The sequence below is a fragment of the Mastigoproctus giganteus genome, chromosome 3 (assembly GCF_048544385.1).
Source record: "Mastigoproctus giganteus isolate SK-2022 chromosome 3, ASM4854438v1, whole genome shotgun sequence".
Lineage (NCBI taxonomy): Eukaryota > Metazoa > Arthropoda > Arachnida > Uropygi > Thelyphonidae > Mastigoproctus > Mastigoproctus giganteus.
The window spans coordinates 170,656,244-170,672,652 of record NC_143577.1 but is presented as its reverse complement, the minus strand read 5'-3'; the positions used below and the strand labels follow the sequence as shown (position 1 = coordinate 170,672,652).

The following is a 16,409-nucleotide window of genomic DNA, read 5'->3' as shown; positions in this document are numbered from 1 at the left end:
TCCTTCCTCAAGGTTCAGTCCTCAGTGCAGCTTGCTTTGTAATCAGAATTAATCTTATCACAGAAGATATTCTATAAGCCATTGAAACATATTTATATGTGGACGGCTTCACTATTTCATGTCAATCACGTAATATGTATATTATAAAGAGACGGTTGCAAGGCACTATAAATAAATTAGAGACATTGGCTGTAATGGATATTGGATCTCAATATAAAATACAGCAATAATATGCTTCTGTGTGAGTAGGTAATCAAGGATCCTTCATGTAAACACTGTCTGACTTTCTCAGACTAATTATGGATATTAAACTAAATTTCCTTGAAATCATAGAATATCTGTATACTGTCTGCTTAAAGAAAGCAAATGCTTTCAAAGCAGTATCTGGCATGACATGGGGTGTACACCACCATTGACTATTGTATGCTACTGCACCATGAAAGAGTAGATTAAACTGTAGAGGCCCATCTCACTCTGTTAGAAAAAATATATTAAAATGGTTAGATCTTATTCATCATAGCACTCTGTATATTGTCTTGGATCAGATCACCAGTGCGAAGTTTATACACTGAAACCCATGAACCTTTTAGTCTCTGTAGATAAGTTCTTCTTCTGAAATCCAAAGCCTTCTCCGTCATCCAACATAGCAGTATTTGTATAACCAAAATTAGGAAATCTTTATGTAGAAACAAATCAAAAATATGCCAGCAGGTATCTGAAAAGGTTTCACACTGGACAATAAATATGGACTGAATCATCCAAGATAATTGAACATCCCATCCACCATGGAAAACCAGCCCAGCCAACTGGCTTTAAAATGCAATTTCATTGTATTTTATAGTTGCATATAGTTACATAAGCATATTTAACACAATTCTTTAAAATGGACATACAGGTGGGTGCTACAATTGCCCTACCAAGTGATATTTCCATAAAATGCAGCGTATATACCACTGAACTGTTTGCCTCATAGCTAACTTTAAACTGCATTAGAAAAATCTTCAAGGTGTTCTTGACAGCTATATTCCAGCATGATTTAATGTCACCTCATTTCTATTGAAGTTTATTGAAGTCTAGCATTTAATGCATTAAACACTAATCAACAGTTTAATTTGATTATGGGCCATTTTGGAGGACTGTAAAATTGAAATTCAGTTCTAATAAATTTGAAAATTTTTCTTCTGTGTGCATGTTTCAGTTCTAATAGGTTTGAAAGGCTAATTTATTAGAATTGAGACATGCAGTCAGAAGAAAGGTTTTTAGTATTAATCCAGAGCATCTCAATATTTTTGAGTAATTTTGTTTCCACTCATTAATTGAAAATGAAGGTTTCTTACTGAACACTTGAATTGAGACTGTGAATACCTTGTTCCAAACAGATTTTTCAATATTTTATTTCTCTATTGTGGTAGTAAATGTCTATTTATAAAATTTGAATTCATCATCAAAGTTATTTTATGCTTATTCTGTATTTAACTGCCTCATAACATTGCATTATTTATAAAATATTAATTAAACACTGTAATAATTAAGTTATTTAAAATATCTGTCTTCTCAGATTCTAAGCCAGGAACTGCAAGCTCATCTGATATGTCTCATGCTACACTTTCTAAGTTCAGCCAGCATGCACAATTACAACATCAAGAGCCCCTTGTCAATCATCATCAGGAGTTTCAACCGTCTGCTATTTTGCCATATAAAAGCAAGCAGTATGGCCAAGATAGTGAAAAGCATATGCCTGACATGGTTCCACCACAGATGGCTAAAAATAACATTCAGGATGTAACTTGGAATATGGATTATAACAATCAGCAGAGACCTGTTCAGGATTTTAGTAATCATAACAATAACTTACAGAAAGGTATGTGTTTGTGTGACATACATAGACATGTATGACAGATAATTAAATCATAAATTACAAAACAGATACATTGGCATGTATCTGTTTTGTAATTTATGATTTTGTTTTATATGCAGCTCAGCATAGGCATTATTTCCCGAGTAATATATTTCTGAACTAGTAAGTTAGATTTTGTAAGCAGTAGTATACATGTCAGTATATTATATAGTTCACTAGCAGTTTCCATTGCAAAAATTTCACAATTGGCAGCAGAGTTTTTCTCTAGTTGTCTTAAAGAAATGTAGTCTGTGTTTTGTTGTGAGCAGGTAAGCCAGTATGCATCGAATAGCAAATAGCTGTATTCTAGCTGTACCCGTTGCGAAAATTGTGCACTAGGTAGCACAGTTTTTATTGCCTGATATTTTCCCCGAACCGTACCTGTTGCAAAAATTTCTCAGTTGATAGCACAGTTTTTATTCCTTGATATTTTCCCGAAAAATTTTGGACAATTCATTGTCATCTCTATAAAATACTACTGAAAAGGGCTGAATATTAAAAAGTACACTAAAAACTCGCCTTTCACTTTAAAAACTCGGTCAAACTTTCATTATTAGTGTTTCGTTTCTTTTGTTTTCTTGCAGATGCTTCTACTGTACGGTACCTCTTCAGTATCCAGCAAATATGTAGTGCTACCAATTGCAAAATTTTTGCAATTGCAAAAATACAACTGCAACTGCTACCAATTGCAAAATTTTTGCAATTGGTAGCAGAGTTTTTCTCTAATTGTCCTAAAGAAATGTGGTGCGTGTTTTTTCGTAAGCCAGTATGCATTGAATTCTGTATCTGAGAAAACTCATAAATTTTCTTTGATTTCACCATTTCAGACCAATCCTGAATATATTTGCAGAAACATGAAAAGGCATGTATCTTCTTCGCCACAAGGTACGTTCAACACGACATGTCTTCCTGACTGTGACAATAATTCTAAATCCTTGAATTATTACACATCTTAAAAAACAAACTCTAAATTGATGGCAATGACATTATGAGCTCCTGTGCGCAACGTGAGCTGTTTGTTTATCAGTTAATGTTAAACAAACAGTGCAATGGGATACTAATGATTACTTCTTTCTTTTAAGGTAGGCAATTTCACAATTGGTAGCGAAGTTTTATTTTATTTATTTATTTATTTTCAGAACAAAGGACACGATTGTGCAAATTGTTAATCAGAAAAAAATATCTTATCAACTTAGACAACTGTTTAACAGTTAACACCTTCCTCTGGCTCCATCCATGAAGTGAATGTTTGAACTATTCTCGTTTGTACTACAAAACTGGCCCGTTCTGTAAAAAAAAAAATTATTCGTAATTTTTAAATTTTAAAAACTTTGTGCACATCTAGGAAGAAATAGCTTCAATTTAAGACCACTTCCAGCCCGATCAGTTAAGCCTATTGTTCACACTGACTCTCGAAAGAAAACACTTCCGTATTAAATATATAGGTAATACAGTGGATTCCAGTTATTTGGGCCACCGATTAAAGAGGCAGCCATTTATTTGGGACAACATGCCATTTAATTGGGGCAGGAGACCACAGTACTGGAGATTACCCTACAATTGTCTCCGACTGTACCTTGTGGTTCGGTTGGATTTCTGGAGGTCACAAACATAAAACAGTAAAAACAATTAGCAGTCACCTGTTTATTGGGCTTTTCTGTTAGTGCAATCTGTCATAAACGGATAGTAAACTATCTTATTGAATTTGTGATAATACCGACAGCTGGAATTCTGTAGGTTATTATGGTGAAATGTGTTTACACTTCCATGAAATCTTCAATCATAAAAAAAATTAATTTTCAGAATCTTCTCTTCGTAACATGTTACTCCATTCTCACTTGCACATATTGTGTTACTGCAATTTGTGTGTGCATTGTTCTTTGTTATTGATTGCTTATCTTTTTACTGTTTTTAAACCCTACTCACAAATGTCAGTGAACAGAAATGTCAACTGGTTAGTATGTACATATTAATTATTCCGATTATCACGTATATTCTTGGGCGCCTCCGTAGCCAGGTGGGAAGGAGCAGCAGTGCGTAGTACACACTTCTTGATTAGACCGGGGTTCGAGCCCATCACCACCAAATATGGAGGATGCGGAAAGGTCAAGGGAATGACCACCGCATATTCCCGGAGCAATATGGCCTTAGTTGCTAATGCTCCTAAAAAAACCAGATAACAAATAACGTATATTCTTCCTTCTGATTTTGATTTTCACGTATCATTTAATTTTTTAATTGGTAAGGTAATAAAGGTTAAATTTGTGCTTAATATATCTTTATTTTTATAGCCTGTGGATAATATTTCTCCTATTTTTGCTCATTAGAATCTCTGTTTAATAAAATTAAAATTCAATTCACAAACGTGATCACAATGACTGGCGCTTACTACACATCATGTAGTGAACAGTACTTTACTATAATGAGTCCATCGTAATGTGATTGGATTATACAGTGAACCAATTGTAAAGCGGTGGTGTCCATTTTATTTTTAACTATTTACGTGAAACTTTACGTAATTGGGGCAGCCACTCAATCGGCCAAAATGGACTAGTCCCAATGTGTCCCAAACAACCAGAATCGACTGTATGATCTGAATATTTTAATTTTCAAATCAAAAGCATTGCTTTTTTTTTTTTTTTTTTTTTTTTACAATTGACAAGGACTAGTTATTTAACATAACAATTGCAGTTTGTTTTCTCGACTATTAACACAGACTGTATTTAACTCTCTCTTTTTTTTTTATGGTATAAAGATCTCGAGTGTTGGAAATTATAGTGTAAATTCTTGTTACTGTTGACTACTAAACAAATTTATCACAGAATAAAATATAGATAAACATGAAGTATTAAAAAAAAACACAAAAAGATTTAGTTATTACTTTATATCATATTTCTCATCCAAGGAGCATGTGGGCCTTAAATTTGTGTGAGAAAGATGAGTTAATTGCATAATAAATTTGATGTTTATTTATTACTGAAAGAAATGGAATTTACTAGCAAGTAAATGACAAGTACAAGGGAAAAGCAGTGAGAAATAAGTTTGGTGAGAATTCACTTAGGTGTGGTGAAAAGTAATAGTTGTCTTCTAGAACAGAAGGGGATTGATTATTCTGAAAGTGATTCATAGTGGTGACAGTGAAAGATAGATGATTTTGTAAACATAAGTATTTGATTTTAATTTCACTCAGGTCTTTAAGAAAGGTATTTCTATTGTGAGGACCAGATGGCAGCACAATAGTCAAAAAACTAGAAGTGTAAGTTTAATAAAGCATTCTTCCTCAACCTGAAAGCTGAGGAGGAATGCTTTATTAAACTATTAAGTTTGGAAGTCAACGATAAAAGATGTCAGTAGATGTGATCATGAATGTGTACCCTGTTTATGGTGGTTTGCAGACGTATGTCCATCTCCATCAGGTGTCACTGTGATGAAATGCAGAACTCGTGGGCCAAACATGTGGTTAATGGGTTGTTTGTGAAGCGTTAGTGCATGTGCTGTAGTATGTTGTTTGTCAGGCCTCTTTGCCACCAGGGAGCAGTTGCTACCTGGGCAGCTACTTCCCATTGCCCGTCCAGTAGATGTGATTAGAGAATTTCCACTAGAATAATAAATTCAAAATAAATGGTCGAACTGCACAATTTGGGGCTGATATATAAATACAGTTCTTCAGCAGCGTTGGCTGCTTTAGAACTTTTCTGTGTGAACAAGCTGTGCCTCGGTAGAATTAAATTCCTGCCAAATCAAGTTGGATTTGTTTGTAGATTTTGAACTTGGGATTGCTATACATAGTTGGATCTGGTCATTTTGTTGTTGTAACTGGAGAACTGGCATATTGGTGTAATGACTTGAGTCAGTGATCAGTTAGATGACTCAAGCTATTGAATTGAGGCACTCACTAGCCATCACTGCTTTGTTACGGTCAATATATGGGCTCTGTTAAAGTTACTGTGAGCAAACACTTGCTTATACACTACACTGCAGCAATTAGTAAACAAGACTGATATTATGAGAACTGCTGGTGCTACCATCTACCAGAAGTAAACATTAAAATAAAAGAGTGATTGTCCCTTGAGCACTGCAGTCAAGGTAATCGGAATTTTCTGCCATTTCAGAACATCGTGTGAGCCGAACTGCACTTCTCTCCCGTATCTGTGTTGTGGAGGTATGGTGGAACAAAGAGTAAACATCAAGTTTTGTGTCAGACTGGGTAAAAGTGCCACAGAAATGTTTCAAATGATGAAGCAAGTATATGGGGAGAATTGTCCATCTCATGCACATGTGTTCAAGTGGCATAAATCGTCCATGGAAGAGAATCACTAGAAACAATAAACATCCGGCACCAGCACAAACGGTTTGAATGCCAGAGTTGATTGAAAATGTGCAGAAAATCATCACCAATGACTGTTCTGCAATGCTCTGAATGATTTCAGAAGATCTGTGTTAATAAGGAAATCATTTGACAAATAATAACCCAAGATTTGAAGAAACCGAAGTTCTGTGCATGGTTTGTTCCAAATTTGTGAACAGACAGTCAATCAACAACAGGTGCAAGTTGAACACTGCAGAGAACTCATTGAGGCCACTGAAAGCAAACCCAACTTCCTGAATTCAATTGTTACTTGTGACAAGAAGTGGTGTTTTCAGTACAATCCCACAATGAGTGGCAAAGTGGAAGTCAGCAAACTCTTCCAAAGTCAAAAAAGTTTGTCCAGAAAGATCAAAAATCAAAATCACACTCATCACTTTCTATGATAGCAAGGGAATTGTGCACAAAAAGTTTGTGCCCAAGAGTGTTCTGCTACCTACTATCTGGACATTTTGAAACATTTGTTTCAAAATTCCCAGTTGCAGAGAATCCATCATATGCGACCTCAGTACAGTGAAGACAGCAGTTGGTTTCTCTTGTGTGACAATGCACCAAGCCACAAAGCTCTCATTGTTTGGGAGATTTTGGCTAGCAAAAAAACTGCATGCTGTCTCGCCCACCGTATTCACCAGACTTTAGTTTTGTGAAACTTCCATTTGTTCCTGAAGCCCAGTGGTGCACTGGGCTTCAGGAACAACATGGCTGTCTAGTTGTGTTATGATCGTTGGATGCAGTGTGTGGACGTGAGAGGAAGTTACTTGGAATAAACCCAGTTTAGTTTACTCGTACGTGAGATCATTTTTTTTTTCTAGCATCAGTCTTGTTTTCCATTTGCCTCACTGTAATTCTAGGATACAGTAAAAAAAAAAATGGCATATTGAAATTAGTCTCCTAATTTATTCGACAGAAATGACACTTGAGAGAAGAATAAAATTTACATCATTTTTGAACATAGTTTTCAGTAAGCTCCATACATCTGTTGTATCTTTTTTTTTTTTCCAAGCTATAGCAAAGTAGGCTTTAGAGATCCGTTTAGCCCACTATTAAATGGCCCTAGACACTGCTGATCAGTTTGAACATATCTTACCACGAAGGGAGGATTGGCCCCGAGTGCCAAGCGAGTGATCTAGCGATTTACAAAGCGAATTTGAAAGCGTTTTTCTAAAGAGAAGTTGATAAAGAGATTTCCAAAGGCTTTACTTTCAAAGTTATTTATTTTCTGGCTCTTTGTAAATAAAGAAGGAAGCCTCCTACAAGAAAGGAAAGACACCTTTCTTTTGTATATATAACTACTTTTCTAACACACTAACCACTAACCTTTTATCGCTTGGTCACTGGTGGCACCGCTCCTGCCTCCACGTGGCGGGGCCGGTAACCTGGGGGATAAATCAACCCTCGGGGCTAAAAGGAGCAGTAATGGAAACGAATGAATTTCCACGTCTAGAGCCCAAGAGTGCTCAATATGACAATCGTGAACCCGACCATGACTTTTCTACCTCTAAGAGAATGAAAAAAGATGCAGGCAGACAGGAATCACCAGCGTTCCTGATTATCCATTCTCTGTCGGCACAGCCTGTTAGCAAGCTCTCCCCTTTCATCATCCAACGATGCCTTGAACATGCAGCATCATCTCCAAAAATGGTGAAACGTCTCCAATCCGGGGACTTGTTAATAGAGACTTCTCTCCCAAGACACTCTGAACAACTACTGAAACTCACCACTCTAAGCGGAATTCCAATACAAGTCACTCCGCATAACACCCTGAATTCATCCAGAGGAGTGATTACTGAGTGGGATCTACTGAACGTGTCTGAAGAAGAAGTAGTACAAGAACTAAAGTCACAAAATGTAACTCAAGCAAAAAGAATCATGATACGAAAAGATGGTACCTTAGTCCCAACACGTAACATAATTCTAACTTTCAATACACCGAATCTACCAGCATCAGTCAAAGCAGGTTACTTAAATTGCCGTGTTCGACCCTTTATCCCAAATCCCCTAAGATGCTACAAGTGCCAGAAATTTGGTCACTCCCAGACAGCATGCCGTGGCGTTTCAACATGTCCAAACTGTGGCTCCACAACTCATACCCAGTTAGAATGCAAAGCACAAACTCCACAGTGTCCTAATTGCAGGGGAAGCCATCCAGCATACTCTAAAGAATGTGACCTCTGGAAGATAGGCAAAAAAATTCAAAAATATAAGACTGAAAATAAAGTCTCCTATCAAGAAGCTAGGAAACAAATTAAACTAACCATGCCAAATAGCTCTTATGCCTCGATTATCCACTCTCACCAATCAGTAGCATGTCAGACGGAAGTGTCACTATCTCCAGATAAATCGATTGCAGACTGGGCTCGATCAGTTCTATCGACCCAGCCTACATCAAAGCCAAACACAGTTGACCAAAGTATGAATACACCTATCACAGTTCCAACCCAAATCATAACCCAAGGTAAAGTAACAGAAAAACCTCAAAAATCAGATAATGTCGAGGTTAATCAACCACCCTCAACAAGGATGGATACCGACGATACGACTACCCAAGACCTCCTTGAATTACATGCAGATGATGAAATGGAAGATAGCAATAATTCAACACGCCCCAATTTCCCCAGAAAAGAAAAACCTAAGCTGGATCGTCACAAACAACCCACATATAAAAAGCAGTCAGATTCATCTCCCTCTTTCAAATCCAAATAATGGAACAGATCATCCAATGGAACTGTAGAGGCCTTCGCAGCAACATCGATGATATCCATGAATTAATTCACCTATACCGACCTCTTGCAATGTGCTTGCAGGAAACGAATTTGACACCTCAGATCTCAATCAAAATCAAAAATTATACCTTGTTTAGACAAGACAGAGCTGACACTAACAGTGCTCACGGAGGAGTAGCAATACTCGTGGATTCAAGTATCCCCTCCAGACGCATCCATTTACAAACCTCCTTAGAAGCTGTTGCCACTCGCGTTGTAAATGGTATTACACTGACACTGGTTTCAATCTATCTTCCACCAAATCATCAATATACCATTCAAGAAATCGAAGATCTTGTCTTGCAGTTACCATCTCCCTTTTGTATCCTAGGAGACTTTAATGCCCACCATCCAATATGGGGTTCACCTATATCAGACAAACGAGGGAAGCTTATTGAAATGTTGATAGACAGGCAAAATTTAACTTTACTAAATACTGGCACTCCCACATATATCCATCTCCCTACAGGTACAACCTCTACAATAGACCTTACCATTTGTTCCCCAATCCTCTTTCCAAGTATAGAGTGGGTAACTCTAAGCGATCCTTATAGCAGTGATCACTATCCCATAATCTGCAAAATTCAAACATCCTGTTCCTTCCCAACAGAAAATCCAATGAAATGGAAATTTTCAAGAGCTGATTGGACAAAATACAGAACGCAAATATCATTTGACAACTACATTATTCAGTCCTGTTCCATCGACAGTGTTACTGAGCACATCACAAATGAAATTCTGTCAGCCGCATCCGCTACCATTCCTCAATATCAAGCAAGAAATAGACGAAAAACAAATTATTGGTGGAATGAGGACTGCAACCATGCGAAAAAAGAGAAAAACAAAGCCTGGAACCTTTTCCGCAAACACCCAACCACCCTCAATCTTATTAGTTATAAACGTCTTAGAGCAAAAGCTCGTTACATCAGACGTAAAGCGAAAAAAGAAAACTGGATTAAATTCGCCTCGTCAGTGAATAAAAATACTGATATTAGATTAATCTGGAGAAAAATAAAATGTTTAAACAGTAAATTTCCTCCTTTATCCACCCCACTATTGAACTGGAATGGACAGGAGCTTTCTACCCCTACAGAAATATCAAATGCACTGGGAACCACATTTTCTCAGCTGTCCTCTTCTATCGCCTATGATCAAACATTTCAAAAACTTAAAACAATTACAGAGAAATCCAGACTAAATTTCACTGACAATTCCGCTTTACCTTACAACAAACCATTTACCATGCTTGAGCTGCAACAATCCCTTAACAACTCAAGAAACAGTGCTGCTGGCCCAGATGGGATATACTATGTAATGTTGCAAAATTTGGATCAGAGATCACTCTCATTACTGCTCATATTTTTCAATCGCATTTTTTCCGAACATACCTTCCCAAGTTCCTGGAGTCATTCTTATGTACTAGCAATTGCAAAGCCCGGTAAAGATCATTCTGTTCCGCAAAATTACAGACCAATATCCCTTACCAGCTGTCTAAGCAAAACCCTAGAGAAAATGATACATCGCCGTCTCACTTGGTTCCTGGAGTCCCAAAACTTGATTAACAACAACCAATTTGGATTCCGGAAAAATCGATCTTCATTGGATCTCATGATCAAAACCGAGACAAACATTAGAAATGCTTTCGTCAAGAAGGAACATCTCGTAATGGTCTGTCTTGATGTTGAGAAAGCCTTCGACACTACTTGGCGATTCGGCCTCTTAAAAGATCTGCATTCTCTTGGCCTGAGAGGTAATTTATCATACTTTATAAAAAATTTTCTACATCAGAGATCCTTTCAAGTCCGTTACCGGGGAACCCTCTCTAAGATCTTTACCCAAGAAGAAGGAATTCCGCAAGGGTCGGTTCTCAGTGCCACTTTATTTACAATGAGAATGAACCACATAATTGAACTCATTCCGAAAACTGTAGATTCCTACCTCTTTGCAGATGATCTCTCAATATCCTGTCATTCTCAAAACATGCATTACATTGAACGCCAGCTACAAATATCAATTAATTGCATCGTGACATGGATGACAGAAAATGGTTATAGACTGTCCAGCCAGAAATCTGCTGCCATACACTTCTGTAACAGACGAAATATGCATCCTGAGCCCGAGCTCCACTTGAATAACCAACCTCTTCCCATAGCTAATTGTATTCGTCTACTAGGATTATTTTTCGACAACAAGTTAAACTTCCAAAAACACGTTGAATATCTCCGGACAAACTGTCAAAAGAAACTGAACATACTCAGAGTTTTATCAGCGACAGCATGGGGAGCAGATCGTAAAACCCTGCTTCACCTATACAGAGCCATAATTAGATCACGCCTGGACTACGGGGCGCCTGTTTTTGATTCTGCTAGGGAGAGTGTTTTATCTCGGCTCAACCCTATCCAACATTCAGCTCTTAGATCAGCATTAGGTGCATTCAGAACATCTCCAGTGCAAAGTTTATATATCGAAGCCCATGAACCTCCTCTAAATATCAGGAGAAAGATGTTGCTGTTAAACTATGCAATCAAGATCCAAAGCCAGGTAACCCATCCTAATTGGTCAATACTTCATGATCCGCTGTATATGACCCTGTATAGAAACAAAACACAGACAGTTCGGCCTGCTGGTATTAGGCTAAAACATCTAACAGAAGATTGGGATATACACTTCGATAAAATCTTGCAAGATCCTATAGATCCTGACCCTCCATGGTCTGACATCACGCCATGTTGTGACAAGTACTTCCACCAGTGGGGTAAACACTCCCTATCAGACTTTACCATCCAACAGCTGCACACTGAACATGGCCAACATTATCCTGACTTCGCTAAAATATATACAGATGGGTCGAAATCCGAGAGTGGATCGGGTGCAGCAGTGGTACTCCCTGATAAAATAGTTTCTCAATCTCTTCCGACAGAGTGTAGTAGCTACACAACTGAATTATTTGCCATAAAGCTTGCATTAGAAAATGTCTTCCATATGTCAATTCAAAAGAGCATAATTTACACAGACTCGCAAGGTTCCGTATTAGCATTGCAAAACAATTCCCCACCTACTCATCCGATATTAAAGCTCATCAAAACACAGTTGATACGACTTAGAGAGCATCAGCAAAAGGTTATCTTCTGCTGGATTCCAGGCCATACCGGAATACCAGGGAATGAAATTGCAGATGATGCTGCCAAAAATCCATCCAGCCCAGCCCCAACGAATTCGCTAGTACCTGTCACAGATTATAAAATGAATATACAAAGAATATGTAAAGATCAATGGACTCTTCAGTGGCAAACACAATTCCAAAATAAACTATTCCAACTAAAACCCTTACCAAAATTATGGGCTTCTAGCTCTATAGCAAACAGACAAGAAGAAGTAATTCTAGCCAGAGCCAGAATTGGACATACTCATTTAACCCATCTGTTTCTTTTGTCAGGAAATGATCCTCCCCAGTGTAATCATTGTCATACACCACTCACAGTCAAACACATACTTCTGGACTGTACTCTATATAATAATGCTCGACTAATGTCTTTCAATTCTCTGTCAAATTTAAAGGAACCTTTGTCACTTCACCATATCATAGGCGAAAATTCAAATCTTGCAGAATTCTTCTCCTTTCTAAAACGAATAAGATTGTATAACCGTATTTAACTGCTTATAAATCAACAAACACAGACTGTATGCATCACTTCCATAAGTGCAATATGGCCTAAGTAGCCATTGCACTATAAACCCCAACAACAACAACAACAACAGAAGGGAGGATTCTTTCATTGTTGAACAATCAGAAGTGCTGAATTCTGATGAATATGGAAGGTGCGAGATGAGCTCAAATTTGTTTTCTCAAAAAAACAGAAAAAAAAAGAAACGAAATTACACCTGGAGTTGTAATTTAACACGAAATTTAAAAACGAAATGTAATTTAAAAATGAAATTACACCTGTACCATTACCGTATTAAGATCTGGTGGATCAAGTCCAGAATATTCTTTCCCCGACTAATATAGACAGCGATCATCCATTTGATTTTAAAATTTTTACACTGCAAGGAACCTTTCTCTCCCAATTGTTTCCAGTCAGTAAGAGGCAGCTTGAAATCTCCCACAACAAAGCACCCACATTCACTCACCCATTTTTATGCCTGCTTATAAAAGCTTTCATCACATTCTTTACAGACTTCTGATCTGTAAAGATAGAAGTCTGTAAAGAATGAGAGTAGAGAAGTCTGTAGAGAAAAATTAGAATACCCTAGTCTAATTTTTCTTTTACTTCCTATTGCCTCACCACCCAAACTCATTGCTAACATTCATTAGTTCCAAATCTGGGAATGCTCTTGTTGCATACAGTTATTGGGAGGCAATGCAGAAGGCGATTTGAAATTAAAATCCATGGTTATCTTAGAAATGAAACACCCAGATCTTTCAGTAAAGGTTTTAATAAACTTTTGCCGAAAGCTATCTGTTGTTTGGCGCTATAATAGAAAAACTTGGGTCACAAAAGCTTTATTTGAAGAGTGGTTCACTAGCTATTTGCCTACTGTGAAGAAAATAATCTTGCATTCAAAATTTTATTAATTTTAGACAAAGCCCCGGGCCACCCACCAGCACTTTCTGATTTGTGTGAAAACGTGAAGGTTATTTTTTTACCTCCAAATACAACAAGTCTTTTGCAGCCTATGGATCAAGGCGTAATCACTACTTTTGAGGCCTATTATTTATGCAGCACATTTATGCAAGCAACTGAAGCAACAACTGGAGATGGTGCAGTTTCTTTAGTTGAATTTTGGAGAAATTACAACTTCAGGAAAGCAATAGACAATTTTCATGAGTCGTGGTCTGAAGTAACATCTAACAATATGGGAGCAGTTTGGAAGTATATTTTGCCACATTGCAAATGATTTCTGTAGTTTCACTCATGTCAACACTGTTATTGGTGAAATAGCAATTATTGGAAGAGATCTAGGCTTTGATGAAATCGACAACAGTGATGTTCGCGAATTGCTGGAATTAAGTGATTCTGACCTCCTTAATATTGATGAACAATGAGCATATGACGAGGTGGAAATTTCCGAGGAAGAAAATGTTCAAGAGAAGAAGTTGACATTAAACAGAACTTGAAGGAATATTTCGCGCATCTGAAAATTTGAAACAACTAATCGTGGATGCAGACTCAGTTCCTGCAAATTTGCGCAGTATGCAAATTCGCAGGAACATTGAAAAAAATGTGTATCCATACAAGCAAATTTATGATGAAAGGAAGAAAGAAAAGTCTGTGCAAACCAGCCTTTTGAAATATTTTATAAAGAAATAAAGTGAGTTATATATTGTAATTTTTTAATTTCAATAAACTTTTGATTACTGTGCTGCAAATATTTATAATTATTCTTTGCTTTATACTGCTATACATTAAATTGCCATAAAAAATGTATTTTCAAAAATATTGATTGGTATATTTGTAGGTCTTGGACCGAATTAGGCTATTTTGTATTGATTATTAACTTCGATTAGCACGATTTCGCATAGCATGCCATTTTTGCAGAACCAATGAATCGCACTAATCGCGGGATTCTTGTACCACACAGTTGGTATGTTTCTGTTGAGTTACTGCTACTGATATGCAGTGTTTTGCATTTGTAGATGTTAAACTCTTGTTGCCACTTCTCAGCCCATCTGCCTAACTTTTTTAGATCCTGTTGCAGTAGCATACTGTCTTTACTGTCATTAACAACCCTGCTAACCTTTGTATCATCTGCAAACTTGGACATTGAGCCTGATATACCTTCATTGATATCATTGATAAATATACAAAACAACAATGGGCCTAGCACTCTCTGACTTCTCCCACTCAACCATCCTATTTTCCATTGCAGCAACTTGCCCTTAATGTCATACTGCACCAATTTGTAAAGCAGTGTTCCATGTGCAACAGTATCAGAATTTTTCCTGAAATCCAAATATATGATATCAAAATTATTTTTTGCATCCAGTTCCTTTGTGACCACATCGTACTATCCAATAAAATTGGTCAGAGAACACTTCCCCTTAACAAACCCATGCTGTGTCTGAACTATCACTGCAGTCTTGTCTAGTTGATCTTGCATGAATTCTGTAACCAGTGACTCCATTATTTTCCCCAGAACAGAAGTTAACTAACAGGTCTATAATTACTTGTCACCCTTTGTGAATTAGGGATACATTTGCATATCTCCAGTCCATGGGGACCTCCCCTGAATCTTAGTCATACCCTTAGTTATAATTATATTCCCTTGCTGACTCCTTCAATATAACTGGATAGATTCCATCCACCCCGGTGCCTTTATGTTTAACTTCAACAATTTCTCCTCCACTTTGCTCTCTGTTACTACAAAATCATTTAGCTCCCTGTTAAGAGTTTAGTAAACTTCTGTCCTCCCCATCCTTACAGAATTCCTTGTGTGAATTTAGGATGTAAAATGCACATTCAGTTTGTCAGCTGAGGTCAGGGAATGACCACCACATATTCCCGGAGCAATATGGCCTTAGTTGCTAATGCGCCTAAAAACCAAATAACAACAACATCTTTAAGTAAATCTGCATCAGTGCACTCTGATCACTGTCATTTGGCATTCATTGGTTCCTTTATCTGCAAATTTTTAATGCATGAATAATCACTGCTGATAATCAGATTGAGAGTATTACTCCCTCTGGTTCCCCTCGAACATTTTGATGTAGAAAACAATCCTCCAATAAATCCACAAAATCTATTAATTGTTCCCTATACCTCAGTAACTCCAGGTTTCAATTAGGCCTATCATATATCAGCATTGCTTATCCTAAGCTAGTGGAGCCAGGGCGCGTTGGGATATTGATCTGGTATTCTAGAATACAGTTAAGAGGCATATTACAATTATTACTACTATTGCTTTTTTTTTTTTTTTTTTTTTTTTTGTTGAATTACTTAAAATAAGTTCATTGACAGATGTTTAAAAGTTATCAATGGAAATTAGTTTGCCTCTTAATAAGCTAATGTCAGTCCCATTATGAGATTCCTGTAATGTTGCAAAGTAACAATGGATTAATTGCCCTTTGTGAAAAGGAACCTTCTCAAAGTCCTGTTTCTTATATTTCAAGAAACATTGTGCAAAAGTAAAATAAAACTCTTGTCATCTTATGACAGTTTCATTGAAATTATTATTATTTTTTAAATTTTTATTTTTATATCAGCTGATCAATTTATTTACCTTCTGGTTCATGCTCTTAAAAGTGATTCATGATTTATTGTAGACTCCGACCTTGTGGTCATGATAGAGTTAAACATTTTCACTCCTGTACAGTATGTTCGGCCAGGAGGGTACAGTGTTAATTTGATTTGAACAACTTCTTTGCAGCACAGACTTTTTAAGG

General features: G+C 37.0%; 1 protein-coding gene across 1 annotated transcript in view; it reads left to right on the top strand.

Moving 5' to 3' along the window:
• The window catches only part of LOC150088407 (uncharacterized), a 141,712-nt gene that overhangs the window by 46,708 nt on the left and 78,595 nt on the right, over positions 1–16,409 (top strand). The window contains exon 4 of the mRNA XM_090369496.1: positions 1,559–1,861. Within this exon, the coding sequence (XP_090225622.1) occupies positions 1,559–1,861 (303 nt within the window). The remainder of the gene's footprint in view (positions 1–1,558; positions 1,862–16,409) is intronic.